Below are 25,298 nucleotides of genomic sequence, written 5' to 3'. Positions count from 1 at the left end.
GGAAGAATGAGAGAAGCCACAACCTAGGATTAGTGGGGACAGAAGGAAGAAACACGGCCAGACTGAGAAGTCACAGCTGGTTTTGTCCAAGTTGTACTGGGAGGTGGCATTAGGAGTGTTTTTGCATATGTGACCTTCCGTGGTCAGGTCTGAATGTATATCCAAGCGTGTGTATTCAGGATATGCCCGGACTCTGACATGTCACACTAAAGTTGTATGCTGGCCAAAGATTGGGACCCTCCTAAGGTGACAGCTATCTGCGCCTATCCTAGGCCCCAGGAGGTAGGGGCTCTGTGAGAGCTCCCAGATTGGGGCTGCGTCCTTGGCGCCACCTAGTGGCACTGGATTTGTACAGCTCGGATACCGGCCCTTGGAGGAGCCAGGAGAGGACAGGTCAGACTGGGTACAAAGTCCGCTGACCTGGGAGCCTGTCCTTCAGTCTCAGCCAGTGTTGTCCAACAGAGCTGTCTGTGCTGGTGGAGGTGTTCTGAAGTGTTTGTGTGTCTAAGTGGGTCCGCCCCTGGGCACCCTCTTCCAGGAAGCAAGGTGCATCTGTTTGTTTGCTTGTTTGTTGTGGGACTAGGGCCTTGCATATTCAAGGCAAGTATTCAAACACTGTTTCAAAAGAAAGAAAGAGAGGGAGGGAAGGAAGGAAGGAAGGAATAGGAATATTTACCCTCACTAATAACTGGCCAAAGGAAATAGTCAAAAACACATTACAAAAAAATTAAATTCAAAATCTTCACATAATTTGTTATAATCAAAATTTAAAACATTAAAATCTAAAACTAAAGGAAAGGCTAAATTAATTATGGGACCCCATAATCACAGGGTAAGCAGTATTTTAAATCATCGTGGAGTTGTGCATTGTTTGATTTTGGGTTTGGTTTTGTGTTTTACTTTGGTTTTAAGACCAAGTCTCCACCAGGTTGTGATGGCACACACCTTTAATCCCAGCGCTCAGGAGGCAGAGGCAGGCTGATCTCTGTGAGTCCCAGGCCAGACTGGTCTACAGAGTAAGTTCCAGGATAGTCAAGGCAACACAGAGAAACTTTGCCTTGGAAAAAGATAAGGAGAAAAAAAAAAAGATCAAGTCTCATGTTGGCCTCAAATCTACTGTGTAGCAGAGGATGTCCTTGAATCTCTGGTCCTCATATGCCTACCTTCTAAATTCCCCTGGTTTTGTGTGGTGCTAAGGATCAAATCCAGACCTTCACGCATGCTAGGCAAGCACTCTGTTAACTAAACTATTTCTCCAGCCCTAAATCGCTTTTTAAAAGATTACTTAATGTTGAAATGACATTACATAATATTTTTTAAAAGCCTAAAAACATAAGACTATTAGGAAACATCAAAACAGTAATGTGTGGAGGGGGCATAGCTCAGTGGTTCATCAGTGGCTTTGCAGACTTGACCCCTGGATTTTATCCCCAGCACCATAAGGAGAAAGAATAATGATATTTTGAGTGGTGGGTTATGGGTTATTTTTATTTTTTTCATTTCAACATTTTTACATATTTTTTAAATCTCCTACAGTGAACATATACTATTTTTATAATCAGGAAAATGTTATTTTTAAAAATGGTGGGGGGAGGGCTGTACCAGTATGGGAAAAGACTTGTGATCCAGCTTTTAAGTAAGAGAGAAAATACAAGAACATGCCCAGGCCTACAGAGGACTCAGAGGAGGCAGATGTTGTGGTCTGGTGGGCTGTGGAATTAGCAGCTGGGCTGTGGAATAAGTAAGTAAGTAAAATGTGTTCTTGCCAATCAGATTGGAGCTCCTACAACTGTGAGGACATGGGCAGTAGAGGGAATGTGGGTGGTTAAAACCCCTCTCGGGGGTCCCTGGCAATACCACACAGAGTTGCAGACCTATGGTTTCACTTCTGGTCCCTGCCATGGAGACCACACAGAGGGTCAACTGGAGAGAGCTACTGTAGCAGAGTTTGAAGTATCAAAACATGAAAAGAACCGAGCGATCAGCCATGCAGGATAGGACAGTGAGCACACAAAATTTACAAACAGGCACTAACTGGAAATTTAAAGAAGACTCTAGCCATGTGGTGGTGGCACAAGCCTTTAATCCCAGCGCTCATAGAGGTGGGTCACTGTGAGTTTGAGGCTAGCCTCCCTGACTCCACCTTCTTCCTCCCAGCATTCAGTTTAGTTTTCCCACCTACCTCTTTTCTGCTAAACCACTGGCTGAGGCAGATTTATTCATTAACCAATAAAAGCAACACATAGACAGAAGGACCACACCACTAACCTAGTCTACAGAGTGAGTTCCAGGGCAGCCAGGGCTATACTGAGAAAACCAATAAGAAGGAGGAAGAGGGAGAAGAAAACTACAAGGAGTTCCAAGAGATCCCAGAAGCCCTGAGGGAGGCACACACTCAGGACTATAATAGCAGCAACCACATATACATGTACATATTAGATGTTTGCTGTGTCTCTGCTCTATTCTAAGCGTGGATACGTACAAACTTACTTCATACCCAAAATAACACTTCCAATAGGCTTTGTGCTTTCCAAGTGAGGAAACTGAGGCACAGAATAATTAAATAACCTGTCCAAGGGCTTAGGGATGATAAGAGGCAGGGTCTAACTCTGAACCCAGATAGCAGGACAGGCATGGCATCATGTCAAAAATTCAAAACAATGTACATGTCTGGTTTTTTTTGTTTTGTTTTGGTTTGGTTTTTTTTGTTTGTTTGTTTGTTTTGAGACAGGATCTCTCTGTTATATATCAGTGACTATCCTGGAACTTGCTAGTAGACCGGGCTGGCCTCAGACTCACAGAGATCCACCTGTCTCTACCTCCGGAGTGCTAGGATTAAAGTTGTACATCACTAAACCCGGCACATGTGTGAATTTTAGTACAGTTGTCCTCAAAGGGCAGGATCTACTCCCACAGATACCGAGATCCAGGCTGCTGAAGTTTCTTATACAAAATGGGCTAGTACGCACATAGACCCCACACACATCCTCCTGTACGAAGCCTGTCTTCTCTGGATTATTTATGACCCCTGACACACTGCAGTGCTGTACAAATAAACGTTATGCTGTGTTGTCCAGGGATTAATAACAAGCAGAGGGGCCTGCACCTGTGCAGCACAAGTGTGGATTGAGATACATGTATCGCTTGGCGTGATGGTGCATGTCTTTAATCCCAGCACTCAGGAGACAGAAGCAGGTGGATCTCTATTAATTCAAGGCCAGTCTTGCCTACATAGTGAGTTCCAGATTATCCAGGGCTACATGGTGAGACTCTGTCCAAAAATATGTGTATTTTCAATCCAAAGTTTGTTGAATCTGTGGATATGAAACCCAAGAACACAGCAAGGTCAGCTACATGCACAAAACCACAGACTACTCCTAGATAATTGTGTGGAGCTGGAGAGATGGCCCAGTCTGTAAAGTGGTTGCCAAACAAGGATGAGGACTTGAGTTCAATCCCCAGCCCAGATATAAAACAAAAAAAGAAAGAAAGAAAGAAAGAAAGAAAGAAAGAAAGAAAGAAAGAAAGAAAGAAAGAAAGAAAGCAAGCAGGCACTGGAGTGCACACATGTAATCCCAGCACTGAGGAGGAATGGACAGAGGCCCCCCGGGGTTCACTGACTGCCAATCTAGCAGAACTGGCAAGCTCCAAGTTCAATGAAAGACTGTCTTTAAAAAGTATAGGGGGAGGGAAAGGAAAAAAAAAAACAAGATGAGGAGTCGTTGGGTGGAGAGCAATTGAGACAGACACTAAACATCGACCTCAGGCCTCCATACACACAGGAACATGTACATCTATACCACACAAACACACACAAAATAAATTCTGGCATGTTCTGCAACATGGATGAATCTTGAAGACTCTATATGAAGTGAAATGATCCACCCTGGAAAGTGAAAATATCATATGGTTTTACTTGTATGAAACTCATAGTGACAGGTGGAGGACTGGCATCCATCAGGGAATGCTAGGGAATGAAGTATTACTGCATAGCTGTTCCAGAGGTGATGGCGTAGTCTGGGGTGACGGCGTGGCCAGTGATGTACGGCAGCACTTAAAGGTGGCTAAAGAGGTATTCTTTTAAGCGAGAGGTGTAGCTCATCGACACACTGCCTTCCTAGAATGAATGCCTGCTCTGATAAACCGTGCATAGTGGCAGAAACCTGTAATACAGCATGCAGGAGGTAGAGACGGGGGGGGGGGGGAATTAGAAGATTAAGGTCTTTCTTGGCTACATAGTACTTTTGAGGCCAGGCTGGGCTAGGTGACATTCCGTCAAAAGGAAGAAAAGGAGGGAGAAAGGAAGAGAGGAAGGGAGGGAGGGAGAGGGGGAAACTCTCCTATAATATGTATTTTGTTAAAATAAAAGGGTTGGTGAAAATTAGATAAAATATTAGCTGTCAGCTGAGGGTGTATCTCTGTGTTAGAGCATTTGCCTAGCATGCATGAGGCCAAGTTTGATTTCCAGAGCCACATCAAAACAAAACTGTTAGCAATGATCAGTTCTGGGTCTCAAGTGTCCAGAGGTCTGGTGTACAATTATCTAAGGGGTGGGGATACGGTGGCAGGAATGACCTGAGTTTAAAGGAGAGAAGGAAGCAAGCTCAGCAGGCAGGGAGGCCCTGGAAGCTGGCTCAGGCTTTCCCATCTCTTCCCTCCTCCTCCTGTTTGTGCTGCACAGTGGTTGCTATGGAAACAAGGGCACCTTGGGCTCCTAGAGCTCAGCCCAGGTGCTGCTAACTCTGGGAATGATACCAGCATGTGAGTAATGGAAAGGCCCCAATCCTCAGGGCTTTGTGTGCACACATCTCTCCCAGTGCCCTCTGTCTGTCTAGCCGCTGTGTCACTGATGTGTGCACCTCTGTCCTCAGCAGGCGGGCTTGAGTAGATGTGCGCATCATTCCAGCTTGCCCTTGTGGGTACCCCTGGGATGTTTACAGGCCTGTGGCTATGTCACATGGTTACATATGTGATCGCGTAGTCCAAGACTCTTGTATGCCACCAGAAACACTATGACAGGTGGCGTTTGTTGAGCACTGTGTACTAAACACTATGTTCCACACTTCCCCTGAGCTATCTCACTTAAACCTCACAACGGCACCAATGTGCGGCACTATTAATATCCCTTGGTAAAGAAACTGGGACACAGGAAAGTTGTGTGGTTTACCTAAGTACACCCAGAGCATGTGAGCCTTACCACTGAATCTGCATTGTGGGAACAGCCTTTAGTTCTGTAAAAAAGATTGGTTTATTTTAGCTAAACTCTACCCTTTAATCCCAGAATTTGGGGGGCAAAGGCAGGCAGAATCTCTGAGTTTGAGGCCAGCCTGGTCTACAGAGCAAATTCCAGGACAGCCAGAACTGTTACACAGAGAAACCCTGTCTTGCAAAAACAAAATGACAAAAACAATTCGATTTGTTTATTTTTATTTTATGTGTATCAGTGTTTCCCTGCATGTATGTAGGTATATGTTTGTGTATCACATACATACATGGAGCCCACAGATGCCAGAAAAGGGCACCAAATCCCCTGAAACTGGAGTCACAGATGAGAGTGAGCTGCCATGTGGGCGCTGAGAATTGAACCCAGGTCCTTTGCAAGAGCATCAAGCACTCTTAACCACTGAGCCATCTCTCCAGCCCCAAGGGCAACAGCCCTGTGGGCCGCCTGCACCTCCTGTCCGACCATGGTAACAAACACTAAGGCTTCCTGAACCCCACCCAAGGGTGATAAGGCAGAATCTCCCAGGTGGCACCCAGGAACCTGCATTTTAACCCATCCCCTGGACCGGTCTGCCCTGCCACCAGAGTAAGCAGCCCCTGATTCAACCTACTTTGGTCATGGCAGCGTAGGAATGGGGCTGTCCCTCTTGAATCTTGTTCCTAAACCCAGAAACGGGCTTGCGAATGACCACCGGCAGCCCAAGCGCCTGTCTATAACAGGCATCTAAAAGCAGCCATGCACCCTGGCCCTGTCAGCACACTCCTCCCCGGGGCAGGGCCCCACAAGTCAGTTATGTGGCTTTGTGGCCTGCCAGGCACGGATTTCCGCCCCCTCCACCCTCTCAGAATGAGCTGGGCGTGGGGCGGAGGCTCACACAGTGGTAGTCTGTCTATCCACACATCAGCCAGAGACAGGGAGGGAACACCACCTGGCCAGGGCTAGGAGCACTACAGAGAGCTACTGGCTCTGACCTCAAGGGATAAGAGAAGGACACAGGCAGAAGCTGTATCAGCCACAGCAGAGGCGGCAGTCACTACTCCCTGGCCAGAGAGATCCTCCCTACTCCAGGATGCCAAGGAAGGGAGCCCTGGGTGCCCTAGGAGTGGAGTCTCAACTAATCCAGGAAAGAAAGGGTAGAGGCATATTTACAAGAAAATAAAAGCAGACGTAAGATAACTAACTTGCTTCAAGTTATCCAGCAGGTAGAGACTGAATTGAAACAGAGACTGACTATCTCCGATGGCCACAAAGTAACCCACTGGTTGGTACCTCCTCTTCTGCACACATTTGAGAAGCTTATGGGTGGCCGTGCCCTGACCTCAAAAGTTCAGTAAAATCTGGAGGGAGTTTTCATTGTCACAGCTGGGAGTGGGTTATTGGCAGTAGGTGGGTAGATGTAAGAGATTCTGCTGGACAGACATCCTACACAGGCCAGGACAGACCCCCCAGACCAACGTGAAGAGTCAAGCTCCGGACTAGAGTGACTGGCCCACTGGAGTCCACAGGAATCTCTAGCCCCACCGGATCCCCTGGCCACCATCTTGTCTGTTCCTGGAGACGGCGGTTCTCAAACTTCACTGCCACAGTCACTCAAGAGTCCTGAAAAGGTGCAGGGTCGAAGTTCTTCCTGGGTCCTCTGATTTCACTGACATTGATTGTATGGTTAATGTTTTGCTATCCATCCCTCCCCCTGCCACGTGTTCCCGCCCCCACCTGTCAGAGACTGGGCTTTGCTTCATAACCCATGCCAGCCTTAAACTTGAGATCCTCCTGCTTCAGCCTCTGAGTGCTGGGATTACAGGCTTGTATCACCATATCCGGCTGGTGCTCAGAATTCTTTACAGTAACCAGATGCACAGACATCTAGAGACCACAGCCTTGTGAAAAAAAAGCAAGGGTCTTACTATTGGTTGTGGACCTAAGACAGTTGGTGAGCATTCCAAAAAGAGAAGTTCCCGCAAACCCCACACAGGCATGCCTACCAGCCCCACCATCAGAGATGGGGGCCAACCCACAACAGCTCCTGGGGACAAGCCCACGTGGGGTCAGCACTAACACAGTCTGCACGCATATTTGCATCTGACTCCCCAGAGCAGGACAGTCAGAGTGAGATGAAAACTTAGTCACACTGGCAGACACAAGGGGGCGGAGATTAACTCCGAACTTCCATCACTGTCTGGGCAAGAGATAATGGGCCTGAACTAGGAGGCAGGAGGACCAGCCCTACATGAGTCAGAGGTTTCTCAGCCCAGAGAGAGAGGAAGCATTAGATATGAAAGAGAGAAAAGGTTAATTGGGAGGGAGCCGGTCTGGGAGCAGAGCCGGAAATGATCAGGCAGCCAGTAAGGGGGCAAGAGCTGTAAAGGGCAAAGGGGACCTGAGGACAGCCACAGAGCCTTGAGAGCAGGGAGTAGGGAAGGGCACATCAAGGCCAAGGTCACCCACAGGTAACCCCAGGCCTGTCCGGCTGCTTTCTTAGCTCTTATGTTAGTTGTCAAGACTGCCCAGACTCCAGATCTCCAAAGAGGCTTTTAAGCAGCTCCTGTAACAGTAAGGTGAGCAAGGCCTGTAACCTCATCCTCTCCAGAGGCAAAGGGATCGCAAGTTCAAGGCCAGCCTTGGCAACTTAGCAAGCTCCTGCCTCATATCTGTGGGGGCTCATGCAGGCCATCTAGAAAACTTCAAACAAAGCCGGGCGGTAGTGGTGCATGTCATTAATCCCAGCACATGGGAGGCAGATGCAGGCGGATCTCTGTGAGTTCGAGACCAGCCTGATCTACAGAGCGAGTTACAGGACAGGCTCCAAAGCCACCCAGAGAAACCCTGTCTCAAAAAAAATGAAAGGAAGGAAGGAAGGAAGGAAGGAAGGAAGGAAGGAAGGAAGGAAGGAAAACTTCAAACAAACAAACAAACAAATCCCAGGCCAGGCCCTGAGAAACCCTGTGCAGTGAAGGTTCCAGGATGCTCAGCCAGGAGAGGGAAAGAATTAAGCACAAGGGGAATTAACCCGAGCACTGGGAAGCCCCCAGAAGAACAACAGGGGATTAGCTTTGTTGGGGAGGAGTAGGGATATGACTGGGTTATGCAATAGCAGTTTCAGAGATTCAAAATGAAAATGATGAACAGCAGTGAGCAAGCAGAACTATATTCCAATAAACAAGGCACCCTTGAAAGGTAGTGAGCGCCCCGATATTGGAGACAACCAAGCTTAAGCAAACTGACAAGCTTCAGAGACAGGGGGAATTCGTGGCTGGTATGTCTTGTTTGCTCCAAACCCTCAGTCTCCAGGACCCTGCAGATTCAGGGTCTCTCCTCATGGCTTCCTTCTCTTCCTAGGACTCCGGGAATGATACTGTGGAGTTGGCCTCCCAGGGAGGCCCAGATAGTCCAGACAAACCACAGAATGTCCACCTCCTTCCTGTTCTTGCCTCCCATCAGGCCTGGCAGAGCTGAGGGCCTGAGAGACCTGTCAAGAACTCCAAGCAGCATAGCACAAGGCCTCCAGGAGTAAGCAGGGTAGAGGAGGGGGCAGGAAGAGTCAAGCCCAGACTGGCAAGCCACAGGTATCCCACCTCCCTCACTAACACAGTTAGCTATGCCCATTCCGCTCCATGGCTCCACTAGCTACGCGAAAGCGCCCTCACGGGATCCAAGTATAAGATGAGCCTTTCTTTGCTGTCCCACACCCACCTCAGAGCTCCGGTCCCCAGAACCTTATGACACGCACCAACCCTGGTCACACCCACAAGCCCACACATCAGGACATGGACTCACCAGAGCTTCCTGGGCATTGATGGGAACTGGTCAGGATGAGACTAAAGTGCACAGGTCCCTGGAGTTTGCACAACTTGCCACCTAGCAGATGGAACCTCCAGGTACATCCCCAGTGCCTGGCAATGAAGTCAGGATGCAGCCCAAACACTAACTAAGCACCCGCCTGCCTTGCTTCTCCTGGTAGCCACTCACACCACCCCAGACTCAGATCCCAAAACAGACATGTTCATGGTTACCATAGGAACTCTCTAAAGCCAAAAAAGGCACCACACAGGCACCCACATAGGCCCTCTAAGCTTGTGTCCACTCCCATGGGTAAACATACACACACACACACACACACACACACACACACACACACACACACACCAGCATTATCCAGGCTTGGGCTCGTTCTGAAGAAATCAGCATCCCGGGATCTGACACTGGGCATAGAAACAGACGCGCTCCCCTATGGTTCACTGCATTCTCAGGACACCAGCTTCCAGGCACAAGGAGCTCACCTGGAGCTCACCCACTGAAGGTATACCAAGAGCTGAGCTAGGTTGGGGGGGCAGAGCAAAGATAACCCCATTGTGCCTAGGGACAGAAAGAGGGCACCGCCCTTTGTCTTGCTGACACACCAGCTCCCCAGCCCTCCACACTCTGCTTCTCTATTCCCTCCTACTAGCTGGCACATAAAAGTTCCAGGATCCCAAACAACACAGGATAAAGAATAGAAAGAGAAGAGGTTTTACACTCACGGCCCTATCGCCTCCCTGAAACTGAGCCAATTCCTGAGTTCCCCATCTCCACAAAGGGAACCCTCATCCACCCAGCGCTCACTCTCTCAAGTCCTACCACCCCACTTGGCCTGTAGCCCATGAAGTATCTGAACCTGGCCATTCTCACACCTTCTGAAACCCCTCTCCTTCTGCCCAGCTCTCCCACAGCCCAGCCGCACTCCTACAGGCAGCCCAACCCGTCCCTTTCGGCCTGTCTCCTGTCTGGCAAGAACATCAGCTCCCAGTCCTCCCACCCAGGCCGCTCACACCTCGGTGCCTTCACAACACAGTGATGCAGCACCAAGCCGCTCTTCCCCCGCTGGACCACTGACCTCACACACCCTTAGAGACACCCTAGGCCAGCCGCAGGTCTCCAGAAGCGGAGGGCAAGTGGCAACCCTTGCTACATTCCATGGCAACTGTGTGCACCGTCCCTGTGGGGCTGAAAGCTACCAAGAGCAGACTACGTTTCCATCCCTGTTCCCGTCCTCTCACCATCCCTAGCCTGGCAGGGGATTTGGCATGTAGGTGCCCAATAGACGTTGGTTGAACTGATTCAATCTTCTCCCCACAAAGCATCGAGCTCCCCATGTCTTTGACAACAAGTCCAAAAAGCTCAGCAGATGTTCTAGGTGTGTAGGACTGGAGCTAGTAAGAGTCGACTGTAGAAAGTTCTAGATCATCTTTGTGTTGACCTAAAGACTCTTGTGGTCCACAATAAATAAAGTTCATTTATGAACTGCTCATCGTGGCCCTTGAACAATGAAGAGAGCTATTAAGTAGGCATCAGCTGTCGACTACAAAGAAATGGGATCTCTGGGAAGGCTGAAATACACACTGGTACCCAGACAATTGAGCCCTGACTCCACTAGCTCTTCCCCCTGATGAGATCATGACTGGCTGGTACCAAGAAAACAGATGTCTGCAGAGATAATCACCTAAATTGTACATTGCTCTTGCAGCCTGGCAGAGGAAGACTTTGTGGGAGAAAAAAAAGCTGGGTACAATGGTGCACATCTTTAATCCCAGCACTCAGGAGGCAGAGACAGGCATATCTGTGATCTCAAGCCAGTCTGATCCATAGAGTAACTTTCAGGTCAGCCAGGGCTACATGGTGAGACTCTGTCTCTAAAGAAAAGCGGGGGGAGGAGGGCTGGTGAAGGGCTGTGACAAAGCAAGAAATGGCACTTCCTAGAGGTGGTGTGCCCTGTCCTACACAATGTCTATAGTGGCTGCTCTCAGGGGTCCTGGTGGCCAGGTGAAGCTGTATTGACACACGGCTGTTCCCACTTGTGTGACCACCTTGTTTCTGATTGAACCCTTAGCTGCTTAAATCATCAACTCAGAATAGCAATGGCTGCCTATGGCCAAGCCACAGCACACTCAACCCATGTCAGGCCTCTCCTTCCCTCCCTTGAGGAAGAAATCCAAGGACAAATTTGCACTCGGCCCCGTCAGTGATCACTGCCAGTCAGAGATGTCGCTTCTAAAGGCCAAGAATGGACCATCAATTATACAGATGGGCTCTCTTTTTTTAAAGATTAATTTATTTTTATTCTATGTAAAAATTCGTGTTGCCTTCATGTGTATATGTACATTCTGTGTGTCTGGGACCTGAGGAGGCCAAAAGAGAGCATTGGATGCTCTGGAACTGCAGTTAGGATGACCGTGAGTCACCTGTGGGGGCTGGGAACTAAATTAGGGTCTCCTGAAAGAACAGCCTCTGCCACTAGCTGTCGGGCCATCTCGGCAGCCCCCAGTCAGGCTCTTTATCCTACCAGGTAAGAGACTCAGATGTGGGCACTTGGGCATGACATTTCCCAGCAGGGGAGATGACCTTCCCTGAGCCATGCTCATGTGCATTTGCTCCCTGTGACTGTCCCTAGGCACAACAGTCATCTCAGGTGACTCAAGCCATGCATCAGACAGATAGACACACACAGGATTGAGGGGCCCCTTCTTGGGACTTTCTCTGGGGAGACTGGGCTGACTGTGATTCAGTTACTGTATCTTTGTCCTAAGCCAGCTCCCAGGGCAGGCCAAAGATGGGGGACTCCTACATGCTGACCACCTTACCTGTATCCATCCTCCTACTTCTGTCTCCTCCTCCACTTGCATCCCTCCACCTGCCTCTGCCTCCCCTCCCACCTGCATCCCTCCACCTGTCTCTGCCTCCCCTCCCACCTGCATCCCTCCACCTGTCTCTGCCTCCCCTCCCACCTGCATCCCTCCACCTGCCTCTGCCTCTGCCTCTGCCTACCATCCCCCAGCAACCCTCCACCTGCCTCTGCCCCTTCACCAGGATCCTTCCACCTGCCTTTGTCTTTTATTTCAATCTTGGATCCTATTTCCTTGTGATGGGCTAAGCATATGATCCACAATTTCATCCTTCACTGAACCTATACTAAGAACCTCATTCTGTGCCTGCCCAATGTCTAGTCTTGGGGATCCAGACATGAAAGGTACAGCCTTTAAAACAAGCATATTTACTTGCTCAGTGGGAAGCATCTACCATCATTCTGGTCCCCTCACTCCCTCCAAAAAACACAAGAAGACATAAGCCAAGACTGGAATGTGGCTTAGCGGTTGATAACTTGTCCTGCATATACAAGGTCCTGGGTTTGATCCCCAGCACTGATAAAAAAGAAAGGGCATAAGACACGAATGAGGCTAGTATGTTAACGCTAGAGAGGATTAGAATGTTGAGGTAGAGAGGAGCAGGCCATTCACTGTTCCAGCTCTTCCATTTTACATACCTAGAGAAGATAGTAATTTGCCCATTTGTTAGCCTGGGTTTAGAACCTGGGCCTGCCAACACACAATTCAAGCCTGTTTCTCCTGCATGGTATTGCCACCAACCCATCTCTGTGTTCCTGTGTGGCCCCATGTTCCTTGCATCTCCAACTATGGTTAAGTCCTTGCCTCTGGGGGCCCTCCTCATGCAGGCATCATAGCCCCCTCCCAGTCTGGGCATCCAGTAGGGAGGTGGGCACTGGGAGGTCAGTGTTGTGAGGTAGACCTCTGATCAGAAGATAGGAGTTAAGAACACTCAGCTCTGCTCTCATGGAACAAAACATAAACCTGGATTCAAACTCTACTTTCATGCCTTTCTTGCTGATGACCTTGAACAAGATTCACAAGCTCTTCAAGTGTCTATCTTCCTGTCTCTCAAATGCCAAAAGCAATGGCCCCTTCTCCACATGGTGGCTGCAGAGCCTCTGGACAGCAGGTGATAAAATCTCAGTGTTCAGTGCTGATGGGACAGAATTACAAGCCTCAGGGACACCTCCAGGACTATCTTTGTGTCAATGAAACCATGTCCCTGGGGAATGAGCAGAGGAAATCAAGAACACGGGCCACAGGCCAGGAGTGCCTGCTGCCTACCAGAGAACTGACTGCAGAAGGAAAGATGCTTCAATAGCAGAGACAGAAGCAGAAAGTCTTAGACCCTGGGGGAACCCCTGCAGTGTGAATTGGGCTGCTCAACTGACCAGCCAGTCAGCAGAACCACAGTCTAAAGCACATCTTCAGAATCCAATAGGACCTACGTTACCAACTATAAGAAAAGGACGATAAGACCAGATGAGTTTAGTCCCAAGGCAAGTAGGAACTAGATGGTTACAGAAAGTACAATCTATTTATTTGTATTTTATGTACATTGGTGTTTTACCTGCATGTACGTCTGTGTGAGGGAGTCAGATCCCTGGAAAAGAAGTTACAGACAGTTGTGCCTGCCATGTGGGTGTTCTTCCTGGTCCTCTGGAAGAACAGTCAGTGCTCTTAACTGTTGAGCCATCCCTCTAGCCTCAACTTTGTTCCTCTCTTTCAAGATTCTACTTGAACTTTCACGGACCTCCAGCATCTGGTTCAAACCGTCCTAAGCTTCTCTTGGGTTCCTTAAAGCATACTGGGTGGGATCATTTCCCATCGTTAGCCGAACCAGACTGCACACCAAAGTTTTTGTTCTGTTGTTCTTTTTCTTTTTTGAGGCGGGGTCTCATGTATCCCAGGCAATAGCCAGTGATGACCTTGAATGCTGGAACTTCCTGGTCAACTCCAGATCTTCCAGCCTCTCCCTCCTAAGTGGTAGAATTACAGGCCTGTGCCACCACAGTCAGTGTAAAGTTTGTTTCCTGGAGTCAGAAATTCAGTCCTACACCTTGCAGGACACCACCATCTCAATGCCATGTCCCCCACATATTCATAGACCCTACTGGAGCCAACTCTCAGCACTGCCCCATCCCCCCAGCTTTCACACCACTCTATACACCCCCTCCTTTACAGGTTATAAATATTCTGCTTAAAACAAACAGGGCCTCTATAAACCACTGCTGTAGCTGCCCTAGATGGCTTAAAGCAACCCCCCCCCCAGAAAAAAAAAACACTTTTCTACCCCCATGTCCCTCAGCAACCCTGTCTAACACCTCACACCCCATTCAATATGCAGATACACCCCTGGGAAGCTCTGGAAAGCCAGACGTGTTGCCAAAAGATGAAAGTATATACAAGCCTGTAATCCTGGCTGCTGGAGAGACTGAGCAGGATTACAGACTCAAGGTGTTGTTCTCTCCGTCCTCCCGGCATAACATGGCCATTGCTATCATAGCCTCTCCGATTATCCACGTGAGACACAAGACTGGGCTAAAAAGTACTCCCTTCTAAAGGAGAGAGGGTACAGGAGGCAGGGAAGGATTTACTGGTATGTGAGGCTCTTACAAGCCTTTTCCCCAAAGGAAAAACAAGCAGTTAACAGTTGTTAAGGAGGAAGGGCCTTTCTTAGGTGGCATAGTGACCATTAAGTTGTCCACACTCTTGCTGGCATCCCCTCAGCCAAGCTCCTGTGAGTCACCCCAACTCAATTCATTAGTTCACCAAGCTACACTTGCATGAAGTCCTTTCTTTGGTCTGTCATTGGCGCCCTACCTAGGGTGAACAGACCTCTCGTTCACAACACTCCAGGAAAAGTTAACGCAATAGAAGACCAATCTGGGCAACTTAATGAAACACTGTGCTGCATTTTAAAAAGTAAAAAGATCAAGACTGGAGAGATGTCACAATGGACAAGAGCACTTCTAGAGGACCTGGGTTCAATTCCCAACACCCACAATGGACAGCTCACAACCACTTGTAACTCTAGTACCAGGGGATCCTATGTCCTCTTCTGGACTCTGCACATGTGTACACACACACACACACACACACACACACACACACACACACAAAGTATTTTTAAAAGTAAAACCAGGACCATCAAGTTGGCTCATGCTTACTTGCCACTAAGCCTGATGACCCGAGTTTGACCCCTGGAACCCACACAGCAAAAGGAGAGACCTGAGTACAGCAAGCTGTCCTCTGACCATCACACAAGCACCATGGAACGTGCCCCACCCCATGCACAAAATAAATTTTAAAAATGGCGGGATAGAGCCCCGTGGAAGAGCCCTTGCCTAGCATAAACAAGCTCCTGGGTTCAAGTCCTAGCACAAACAAAATAAAACAAAGCAAAAGGAAATGAGACTGAAGAGTTGAGTGTACTGCCTAGACAGCCTGCCCTAAAGTGGGCTGTGCTGATGTACACACCACGCTGGACAGCGGCCCAATTATCCTTCCCCAGCTTGAGAGCAGCTTTAGAAGCCAAAGGTCCTCCGTGGGCATTTCTGGCCTCAACTCTGTGGAAAGACTAAAATGTCTTTCCAAGCCCTGCTCACCATCCCCTCCTCCCCAAGCCCTCATCTTACAACTGAGCGGAAGGAAGGCCTTCTATTCTTATCCCCTCTCGTGCCAATCCTCAAGTCTGACTGTTTTGATCCTGGCACCTATACCCAGAAAAGCCAACACTGGCAACCAGACGACTCACTTTAGCTGATTTGGAGCAGAGACAACCAGAGAAGCCACTTGTTAAAGAATATATGTGCATGTGTTTGTCTGTTTCTGTGTCTGTCTGTCTGTCTATGTGTGCCTGTGTGTGCTTGTGTGTGTGTCTACGTGTGCCTTGTGTGTTTGTCTATGTGTGTGTGTCTGTGCGTGTGTGTGTGTGTGTGTGTGTATGTGTGTGTGTGTGCGTCTGTGTTCTGCTAAGTGAACCCAGGGCTTTGGGCATGCCCACTGAACCCTTGTATAAATTTTCATGTACAAACTAATTCACATGCAGCAGAAAAACATCTTCAGTAGTTATCAATGCTTTTGTTCCTTCTAGAATTTTCTATCTTTTCATTTCATTCAGTTGGAGCAGGCCCAAGAGAGGCGTGTACATGGAAGGTTCTTAAAGTTGGGTAAGTCTCTTGAGAGAAGGTATAATGATAATGACCTAGTAGTTTACAGAACAGAAAGGGGAACAGAATGAAGGGGGTGAGGGAAGGGAAGACAACAGTTTCAAGACAAAGGGGCCTCTGTTCACCCTTCCCACAGAGACCAGCAACCATGTGTCAGGCCTAAGCCTACAGTTCCCAGGCCTAAGACTTGTGGTGTGGAAGCCTCCGAGAGCCTCCAGGCTGGGCTCAGCAGGGTGACCAGTCAGTAACAGTGACTCGATGGCCAGCTGATCCCACACACAGACTAATGGTGTTTTAAGAGAGGTTCTAGGGGCTAGAGAGATGGTTTAGAACACTTGTTGTTCTTCCAGAGGACCAGGGTTTGATTCCCAGCACCCACAGATGGCTCACAACTGTCTGCAACTCCAATGTCTGGGAATCCTACGCCTCTGCAGGCAACAGGCACACCCATGATGTACAGACAAGCTTGCAGGCAAAGCATCCATACACACAGAGTGAAACAGTAATAATTTAAGAAAGAGGTCCTAGGACAATGTTTACAAATAGAAAATGTTAGAAAGATGTTCTCTTTTAATTGAGACTTCACATAAAAATTTAAATAATAGAAAATACATCTTTCTTTCAAGAAGTGTGCAGCCCGAAAGTCATCCCCACTAATGCATTACTACCATGCTTGCTCCTGCCGCTGCCACTCCCGCCTCTGCCTTTCTCTGGATATCCAGGGCTCAAGACGCCCACCCAGCCTCCTCCAGTGCAGAAGCCCCTTCAAGCCTGGCCTGGAATCTGACAGTACACAGCATCTGCCTGTCACACACAATATGGACAGACTAGGTCCCAGGGCTCAGGAGCCCATTACTTCAGAACAGGGACACCAGTCTGTTGTCATCTCTGACCCCTAAAGAACTGGAAAGGGGCCAGTCGGTGGTGACACACGCCTTTAATCCCAGCACCTCTGAAGCAGAAGCGGGCAGATCTCTGAGTCTGAGACCAGCCAGGCCTACAGAGCCAGTTCTAACACAGGTTTCAAAGCTACAGAGAAACCCTGTCTCGAAAAACAAAAAATAAACAAACAAAAAGAAAAAATTGGAAAGCTACTCACTTGACCTTCAGACCTGCCAGCATGGTCTTGTCAATCCTGCCAAGAGAAAAGCAAAAACTTGAGTCAGTGTGGGGATGCAGTCTCCCTTCTGCATCTGCCCTACAAGGAAAGCTGCCACGAGGCACTCTTTCCTCCAGTTCAAGAAAGGAAATCGGAGTTCCATAAGGGTTGAGCCACACATACCCCCATGAGAAGCTTCCCCCTGGGCGGCTTCTGTCAACCTGACACAACTGAAAACTGTCTGGAAAGAGGAAATACCTAGATCAGAGCGGCCTGTGAGCGTATCTGTGGGAGATTGTCTTAACGGCAACTGATGTAGGAGGCCCGAGCCCACTGTGGGCAGCACCATTCTCTAGGTACATAGTACTGAACTGTACAAGAAAGTTAGCTGAGAACTGAAAAGCTGGCTCAGCAGTTAAACACACAGTCTTTTGTCATCTCTGACCCCTAAAGAACTGGAAAGGGGCCAGGGGGTGGTGGGTTCTTACAGAGGACCCAAGTTCAATTCCCAGCACCTGTATATTAGGGGGGATCACAACCACCCCAATCTCCAGCTCCAGGAACATCGAACATGCCTAGCCTCTGAGGGCACCTGCATTCATATGCATATACACCCACACAGACACATACATATAATTAAAAATAATAAAACAAAAAATAATCAAAACAACTTTCTACGCGCGTGTGTGTATATCTATGTATGTATGTCTAAGCCCGACAGACAGACGGACAGACAGACAGAAAGCAGCATCCTCCATGGCTCCTGCTCTGCTTCTTTGACTGTGAGATGAGTTCCCTGCTCAGAGGTGATGCTGCGCGCAATAACAAGCAGGCCTGTCTTCAAGTTCTTGCCTTGACTTCTCTCAGTGATCTTTCTCCCCTAAAGTCGCTTCGGTCAGGTTTCTGTCACTGCAGCAGAAATGAAACTGAAACAGAAAGGAACTAGGACTCTCGGGATTTTAGAGATTGAAACTCGGCTTCATGGGGTGAACGCTCTGGCCGGGTCTGACTCTAGAGCAGTGGTTCTCAAGCTTCCTAATGCTGCAACCCTTGAATATAGTTCCTTACGCTGTGCTGACCCCCAACTATAAAATTATTTTTGTTGATACTTCATAACTATAATTTTGCTACTGTTATGAATTGTAATGTAAATATTTTTGGAGGGAGAGGCTTGCCAAAGGGGCTGCAACCCACAGGCTGAGAAACGCTGATCTAGAGCCCTGAACGTTCTGTGTAGATGCCACAGGAGAAAAAGCACCTCAGCCACAGGAACTCTCCTGCTCCGCGAGATGCTCTTCCATCAGAGGTCCCACCCCTGGGACAGAAGCCAACAGCAGATTCCAAGGAGAGCTGCAGCAGGTTGGCTCAAACTGGGAGCAGGGAAGAGCACATTTGCTGCACACAGCAGCGCTCCCCACCCCTGCCTGCACCACCTTCTCTGGCAACGGAGGCTGTGTGTGAGGTTCTATTTTTACCCCCACATATGCCAGCCCTTATGGCTGGAAAGGGAGGTTCCTTTGCCCACCAGAGAAGCAGTGGGCAAGGTTCTTCCTGTCTTTTATTGGTTAGAGGTCATTTCACCCGTATCACCATTGTGACTAGTGCTTCCACCGTCACTAAGTCATCATCACCTACGCCACTTTCACACTCATTGTCACCACCATCACTAACAGGCATCAGCCTCTAAACCATCATAGCAAGAGTAACTACAACCTGACAGTGCCATCATCACCCACTTCATATCACACCCGTGCCACCACCATCACTACCAATGTCATCAACACCTGCGCCCCCATCACAACCAATGCCACCACCATCACTACCAATGTCATCAACACCTGCGCCCCCATCACAACCAATGCCACCACTCCCACTAAGAATATCATCATCACCCATGTCACCACCAACCGGTGTTGTAACCATCACTGAAAGCATCATCACCCCCCATGTCACCATCATGACCAGTCTTTATCTGTGTCACCTCAGAGCCACCACCGCCTTCAACGACACAGTCATCACTACCAATGTCACCTACGCATCACTGTCACTACCATCGTTACCTGGGTATCGCCATCACTATCAGTGTCTCCACCACCATCGGTGTTATTGTCATCACTGGCATTAAACTCATCACCACCTCTAAGGTGCTTGGCTCCCTGAAAGTTCACTCAGGCCCTAGTTGGCAAGCTCAACTCCTTCCCATAGGTAAACCCTCAGGGAAAAGAGGGCAGAAAGGAGAGGGGCCCACAAGGCAAGGGCACAGCTGCCCAGACATCCCTGATTGGCATTGAGCTCTGAGCTGTGCTGGAGCCCCCCAATAAAGAACAGGATTCCATCTCTCTGCTACTCTTCCAGCATCCCTTATCTCAGTCCCTAACAGCAGAGCCAGCGGCACCCAGGGTGTGTGGCCTGTGTCTCTCAGGCTCTCTCTCAGGCCTTATCCAGGCCCTTTCCTTAGGTTTCTACCCTGAAGACAGACCCTCCACCCCTCCCAGTGAACCCATATCTACTCAGTAGTCAGAACCGCTCATTCTGAGTCAATGCTCATAGCCAGGGCTACCCTGGTAACCCATGACCACAAGCCCACATGTTCTACATCTTCTCAAGAACTCTTTTAATTCTTCTACCAGTCCTGTGCTCCAGCATGAGGTCCGCATTGACACATGAGGAAAGTGAGACCCAGCGAGACCCAGGGAAAGCGCAAGCTCTCAGAGATCCCCAGTAGCTGAGGTGGAAGCCGCTCTAAATCCTGCCCTCATGTGTGCCTCCCAATTTCTGCCTGCCAAGACAGGATCCCTCACCACAGCAGACCTTCCTGGTCCCTAAGCCCACATCTCTCCCACCAAGCAGCCTGCCCACCAGGGTTCCCATGCTGGAGTGCAACCCTGGGAGCTTGTTGTTTGGGTAGGGTTGTGGGGCTGGAGCTGTCCCTTTCGGGAAACCAAGTCCCCAGCTCCTCTCTCCCTGGAAGCATCCCGCTCACTTCACCATGCCTGCCTCGATGCCACTGTCTCTCTACCCTGACGACAGTGGAGCTTTTGAAACTCCATCTGAGATCATCTTCACTGTCTGGGAGGACCTGGGCTCCAGGTTCTGTACCCCAACCATCTGTGCATCCCCTCCGAGCTGACAGCTGTGCCCCAATGATTGTTACACTGCAGCATAGCCCTCTTTCCCAACCCTATGACATCCCTACAGACTCAATAGGTCTCAATCCATCATTGTATCAGAAACACCCCGGTTATCCCACCAGCATCTGTGGGGCATGTTTGATGTGCCAGGGTCTTTATTCCCATGGTGAGGAAGATAGAGAATGGTTTGTCATCCTGGAACCCAGGTTAGGGGACACTGTAAAGCACATAGAGTCCCTAGGACGTACTAGGTCACTCTCCCCACTGCTTTCCTTGACACACTGTGTCCTCTGCCTCACCTGACCAGGTTTAACCACCAGTCAGGTTTTCTTGGAGGCTCTGTACCATAGACCCACTTGTTGGGGCTGGACAAAAATAAATAAATAAAAACACTAAGGGCTGTGAAGAGAATTCAGTCAGTGAAGTGCCTGCTTTGTGAGCTCAAGACCTTAATTAAAGCCCCAGGGGGGCAGGAGAGAAGGCTCAGCAATTAAGAGCACTGACTGCTCTTCCAAAGGACCCAAGTTCAATTCCCAGCACCCACATGGCAGCTCACAGCTATCTTTAACTCCAGCTTCAGGGGATCTGGCATCCTCACGCAGATATACATGCAGGTAAAACACCCATACACATAAAAATAAATAAACCTTAAAATAAAAAATAAAGCTCCAGAAGGCACATTTCTTTAAAGCCAAGGGTGGGGTGCACACTATTAAGCCCAGGACTGCAGAGCTAGAGAAGGGAGGAGCTCCAGGGCTCCTAGGCCAGCCAGCCTAGGCTAATCGGTGAATACCTCACCAGTGAAGACCCTGTCTCAAAAACAGACAAATGAGTGGGCTCTTCTCCTGCTTGGCTGCTTGAAGCTCACCAGCACCAAGAATCACACAGTACCTACCCCAGACCAGAAAGCTCGTGACCCACTATCTACATCGCCCTAGGAAGGGAAAAGTACCTAAGTCAGAAATCCGGGGGAAGCTAGCCAAAACGTACAAGTCGGCACCAGATGTCTTCTTTGTATTTGGTTCAGAACCCACTCGGGTGGTGGTGAGACAACTGGCTTCTCAGGATTCGTGATTCCTTGGATTAAAGAAAGTGAGCCCAGACACAGACTTGCAAGGCACAGCCTCCCTGAGGAGGAGAGGAGCTCAGAAAAATGGGGACGGCAGTGTGAGAGCAGAATGAAGATCAGAGAGACTGCGGGGCCAGCGCTGGTGCTGGCACGGAAGGGAGCAGAAGAGTGGGCAATGGCTAACAGAGCAGAGGTTCTGTGGTGATGGTGCATACTTCTAGGAGAGGACTCATAGACTGAGAGCTTTAAAACTGAACAGACAAACAAATTAATCCATAAATGGTGAACAGTGCTTAAGGAATGACACCTGAAAGTGTCTTTAAATCTCTACATACTCATACACATGTGTATGTTCACTCATACACATGTACCTGCACACATAAGCACACGCAGGTGCATACACACACACACACACTCTAATAACGAAGCCTTGCAAAGCGAGCTTTCTGCTGGCAAGCCCTCTGAGTGTGCATTGTCCCCTACTTCACAGGTGCGTCTGGGAGGCCGAGATCCCACCTAAGCCCCGGGCTGCAGGGATCCCAGACCAACTTCACACGCCACTCCCAAAGCAGGAAGCAGACTGTGTGAATCAGACCTAGATCCACCATCAGTCCTTCCCCTAGCACTGGACATGCCCTGTGGGCAGGTACCACACTGCCACCCTTCACTGTAGTGTCTGCCAAACACAGAGTGTCCAGAATCCTTCCCTGAGAGAATGGATGGCCAAGTGCTCTCAAAGAGGGAAGAAAAAGCCCCTCTCCTCGCACCCCTGCTGTGTCCCCCCAACCTTCCTGCCACTACCCCTCCCAGTGCCAGCTGTCATTCCAGCCAAAACCACAGACACCCTCCCTCCCTCAGGGTCACAATCCCCTGGGCCCAGCAGCTGAACAGAAACTGACAAGGAAAACCACTAGGCTGCACTGCCAGTTGAGCTGCATGCAGCTGGTGAGGTGAGACAAGTCTTTGACTTCAGGCCCTGCTTTCAGCCTCTGGGGAGACAGACAGAAGCTTAGTGGCACAGTGTCTCAGAGGATAAGCGAAAGGCTGGATGCAGGGCTGAATGGAGCAAAGGTGGGTCAGAGAGAATGGCAAAGTTGAAGACAGGTCTGCCCCTCCCCTCACGACTCACCCCTAGAGAGGTAACAGCCCAGGGGTCTCCTGCCATAGAGTCACAACAGCCCAGAGAGGCAAACATGGATACAGAACACCAGAGAAGCAAGGTAGGTACTTGGTCTGAATCAGAAAACACACGTGGACACACTCAAAGGCACATCTGTCCAGCTAGGCACACACCACACACCCATAGATTACAGTCACGTCACACATGCACACGCATACACACGAATAACCACAGATATGCATGAACATACAGGAGCACACACTAGAACAGACATACACATTCCACTGCGGTCTCACACTCACGCCCACAGAGGCAGCCACCCTGACCTTCTGGATCTCTTGCAGACCTTGCTTCTCACAACCAGGCAGATCTGGGCCTCCAACGGCCCCTCAGGATCCTCCATGTCTACCTGGCAACTGAAAGTGCTCCCCACAGACCCAGGTCTCAGGCAAAAGCTGAACCCCGCAGCCCAGTCACCCAACAAGACCCATTCTCTAAGTCCACTCTCATCTCTGTCGTGGCCCCTTCTGTCACCCACCATCCAAAGCCCCCAAAGGAGACGCTGCGCTTCCTGCGAATCATGGTCGCAGCAGTGTAGCCCCGGGTCCCAGAGAAGTCCCCGGGGTTGTTAGAAAAAAGGCTGAGAAGCGGCAGGGTGGCAGCCACAGTGTAGGGTGGGGCGCCAGGCAGGGCACCTCCCTCCTCGCCTGTCCCCCAAGTAGAGCTTCCGGTGGCTGAGGCTGCAGGGCCTAGAGGTGTGTCCTGCACTCCAGGAGGCACCACAGTAGGCAGGGAGGTCACAAAGGGCAGCTTCCCCACACCCAGAGGAACCCACAGCTCCGGAAGGGGCTCAGCCAGCAGATTGCACCACAGCCCCTTGTGGCAGCTGGCCCCACACAGCAGCTTCCTGGAAACCAAAAGAGGACCAAGGATTCCCATAGCCTTGCCTGGGAGAGAAGGAGAAACCCAGCTGGAAGCCACAAAAAAAACTAGAACCCTTCCCAACTCCAAGATGCCTGAGACAGAGAACCTGCTGCTCCTTAATGCTCAGCACACAGTCAAAAAAACCACCACACTTAGATAACTGCACATATCAGTACACACAGGACATAAGTATACATCCACACATATGGGCACATACAAGCACACATGTCTACTCGGGCATGAATATGCCCACATACAAATCATTAGACATATGTTTTGCACACTCACGTGTGCACTGTGAACAAAAATTAACACAGACTTTTAGAGAGAAAAGTGAACACCTCTAATTTACCTATAGATGTCCATCTGGACACATGAACATGCATGAATATGGACAAGTGTTCATGTGAACACATGAACATACACATCCATACACTCAGAATGCTCATGTGCCTGGACTATGTCATCACACGTATACACATATATACACACACCATACATACACATATATACATACGTATGGACTCTGAACTGCACTTCTTGGGCCCATTTGAGGGCCTAGCTCAAACTGGGAGCACTACCCTGATTCCTGAGGGCAGGGATGGGAGGAGGACAGCCCTGTGTGCAAGCAAGTTCATCTTTCCAGCAGGAAGTACAGGATATCCTTGCAATCACACGCACCAGTGCCGACACAGCGATCGTCTCTGATAACAGACACAGATCACAGAGACAACAGGTTGTGTGGCCCTGAGGGACAAACAAGGAAGAAGGGCACGAAGCTTCTCTAGCTGCCTCCAGTGACCTCTATCCCCTTGTCCAGAGTGCTACAGGCAGAGTTGACAGCCTCTCCAAAGATCGCTATGGCTCCCAGCAGAAACCTAGATGTCTTTGGTTCCGGCTGGACCTCATGCTCACTTGTACCCCAGAAAGGAAGACTCCGCCTAGGACCTCGCTGAACTTACAGCTTCCTACAGGATGCTCACTCCAGCGAGCTGCTCCTGCATCCACCCCATGCCCAGGAGATTCCCAATAGATCCCAGAGACACCCTGAACTCTCCACCTGCCCTGTTTCCCTTTAACCTCCCTCAGAGAAAATATATGTGCACTCAATTAGCACCATGGTCAGGGGCGATTCCTGTCTGAGCCTGGACAGTCCAGCATCTACTCTACTGGCACAAGGAACAGGTTCAAAAGACCTAAGCAGACCCTAAGACCCAATCCACAGATGCCTTCAACTGTCTGCACCATGCCCTAAACCACAGGACAGAAGGCTGGGACCATAAACAGTATAGGAAGTCAACCAGCAAAAAGATGGCAGAGAAAATGGACAGAGAGAGATTGTTTGTTTTCTCATTCCTCGGTGTGTGTGTGTGTGCGCGCGCACACGTGTGTGCACATGTAAGCACACAAGTGTGTGGGATTGCACATGCACACATGAGCATGTGGAGGCCCGAGGGTGGTCTTAGATATTCTCAGGAATGCTGTCGTCCATCTCCTTTGAAAGAGGGTCTCTCATTGGCCTGCAGCTCACAGTCATGCTAAGCTTGCTGGTCAGAGAGCCCCAGTATGCTCCTGTCTCTGTCTCCATAGCGCTGGGATTGCAATTGCACATCGTCACGCCTGGCTTTTTTAAAAGTGCACATTGCCTGTGCTAGAGACCAAACTCGGGTCCTCATGCTTGAAAGCCATCTCCTCAGCCCAGGGATCAAGTTTTAGAGCATCATCTGAGCTCCTGTCGAGCTGTGTCAGAAGCCAATGGCTCAGCATAAACCGGATCTTTCTTCTCTCCTTTCTTCCCCTGTCTCACCACTGGGAAAGTCCTAAGAAAAGCTTGATAAACAAGACAACAAACAGCCCATCTACCACTCTGCCTACTTCCATAGACAAGTCTGAGACTTCCTCCAGTTCACCAAGCAACCTC

General features: G+C 49.5%; 1 protein-coding gene across 1 annotated transcript in view; it reads right to left on the bottom strand.

Annotated features, from left to right (window-relative positions):
- Rap1gap2 (RAP1 GTPase activating protein 2) overlaps nucleotides 1-23,090 on the bottom strand; it is a 188,462-nt gene extending 165,372 nt beyond the window's left edge. The window contains exons 1-2 of the mRNA XM_050128778.1: nucleotides 22,992-23,090; nucleotides 17,134-17,169 (exon numbers count right to left, since the gene is read on the bottom strand). Coding sequence (XP_049984735.1) covers nucleotides 17,134-17,169; nucleotides 22,992-23,035 — 80 coding nt within the window. The 5' untranslated portion in view covers nucleotides 23,036-23,090. The remainder of the gene's footprint in view (nucleotides 1-17,133; nucleotides 17,170-22,991) is intronic.
- Between the last annotated feature and the right edge of the window lie 2,208 nt (nucleotides 23,091-25,298).

This window comes from Alexandromys fortis, unplaced genomic scaffold, assembly GCF_014885135.2.
Source record: "Alexandromys fortis isolate MF-2015 unplaced genomic scaffold, M_Fortis_MF-2015_v1.1 scaffold_80, whole genome shotgun sequence".
NCBI lineage: Eukaryota > Metazoa > Chordata > Mammalia > Rodentia > Cricetidae > Alexandromys > Alexandromys fortis.
This window is presented reverse-complemented; position numbering and strand designations above follow the sequence as displayed.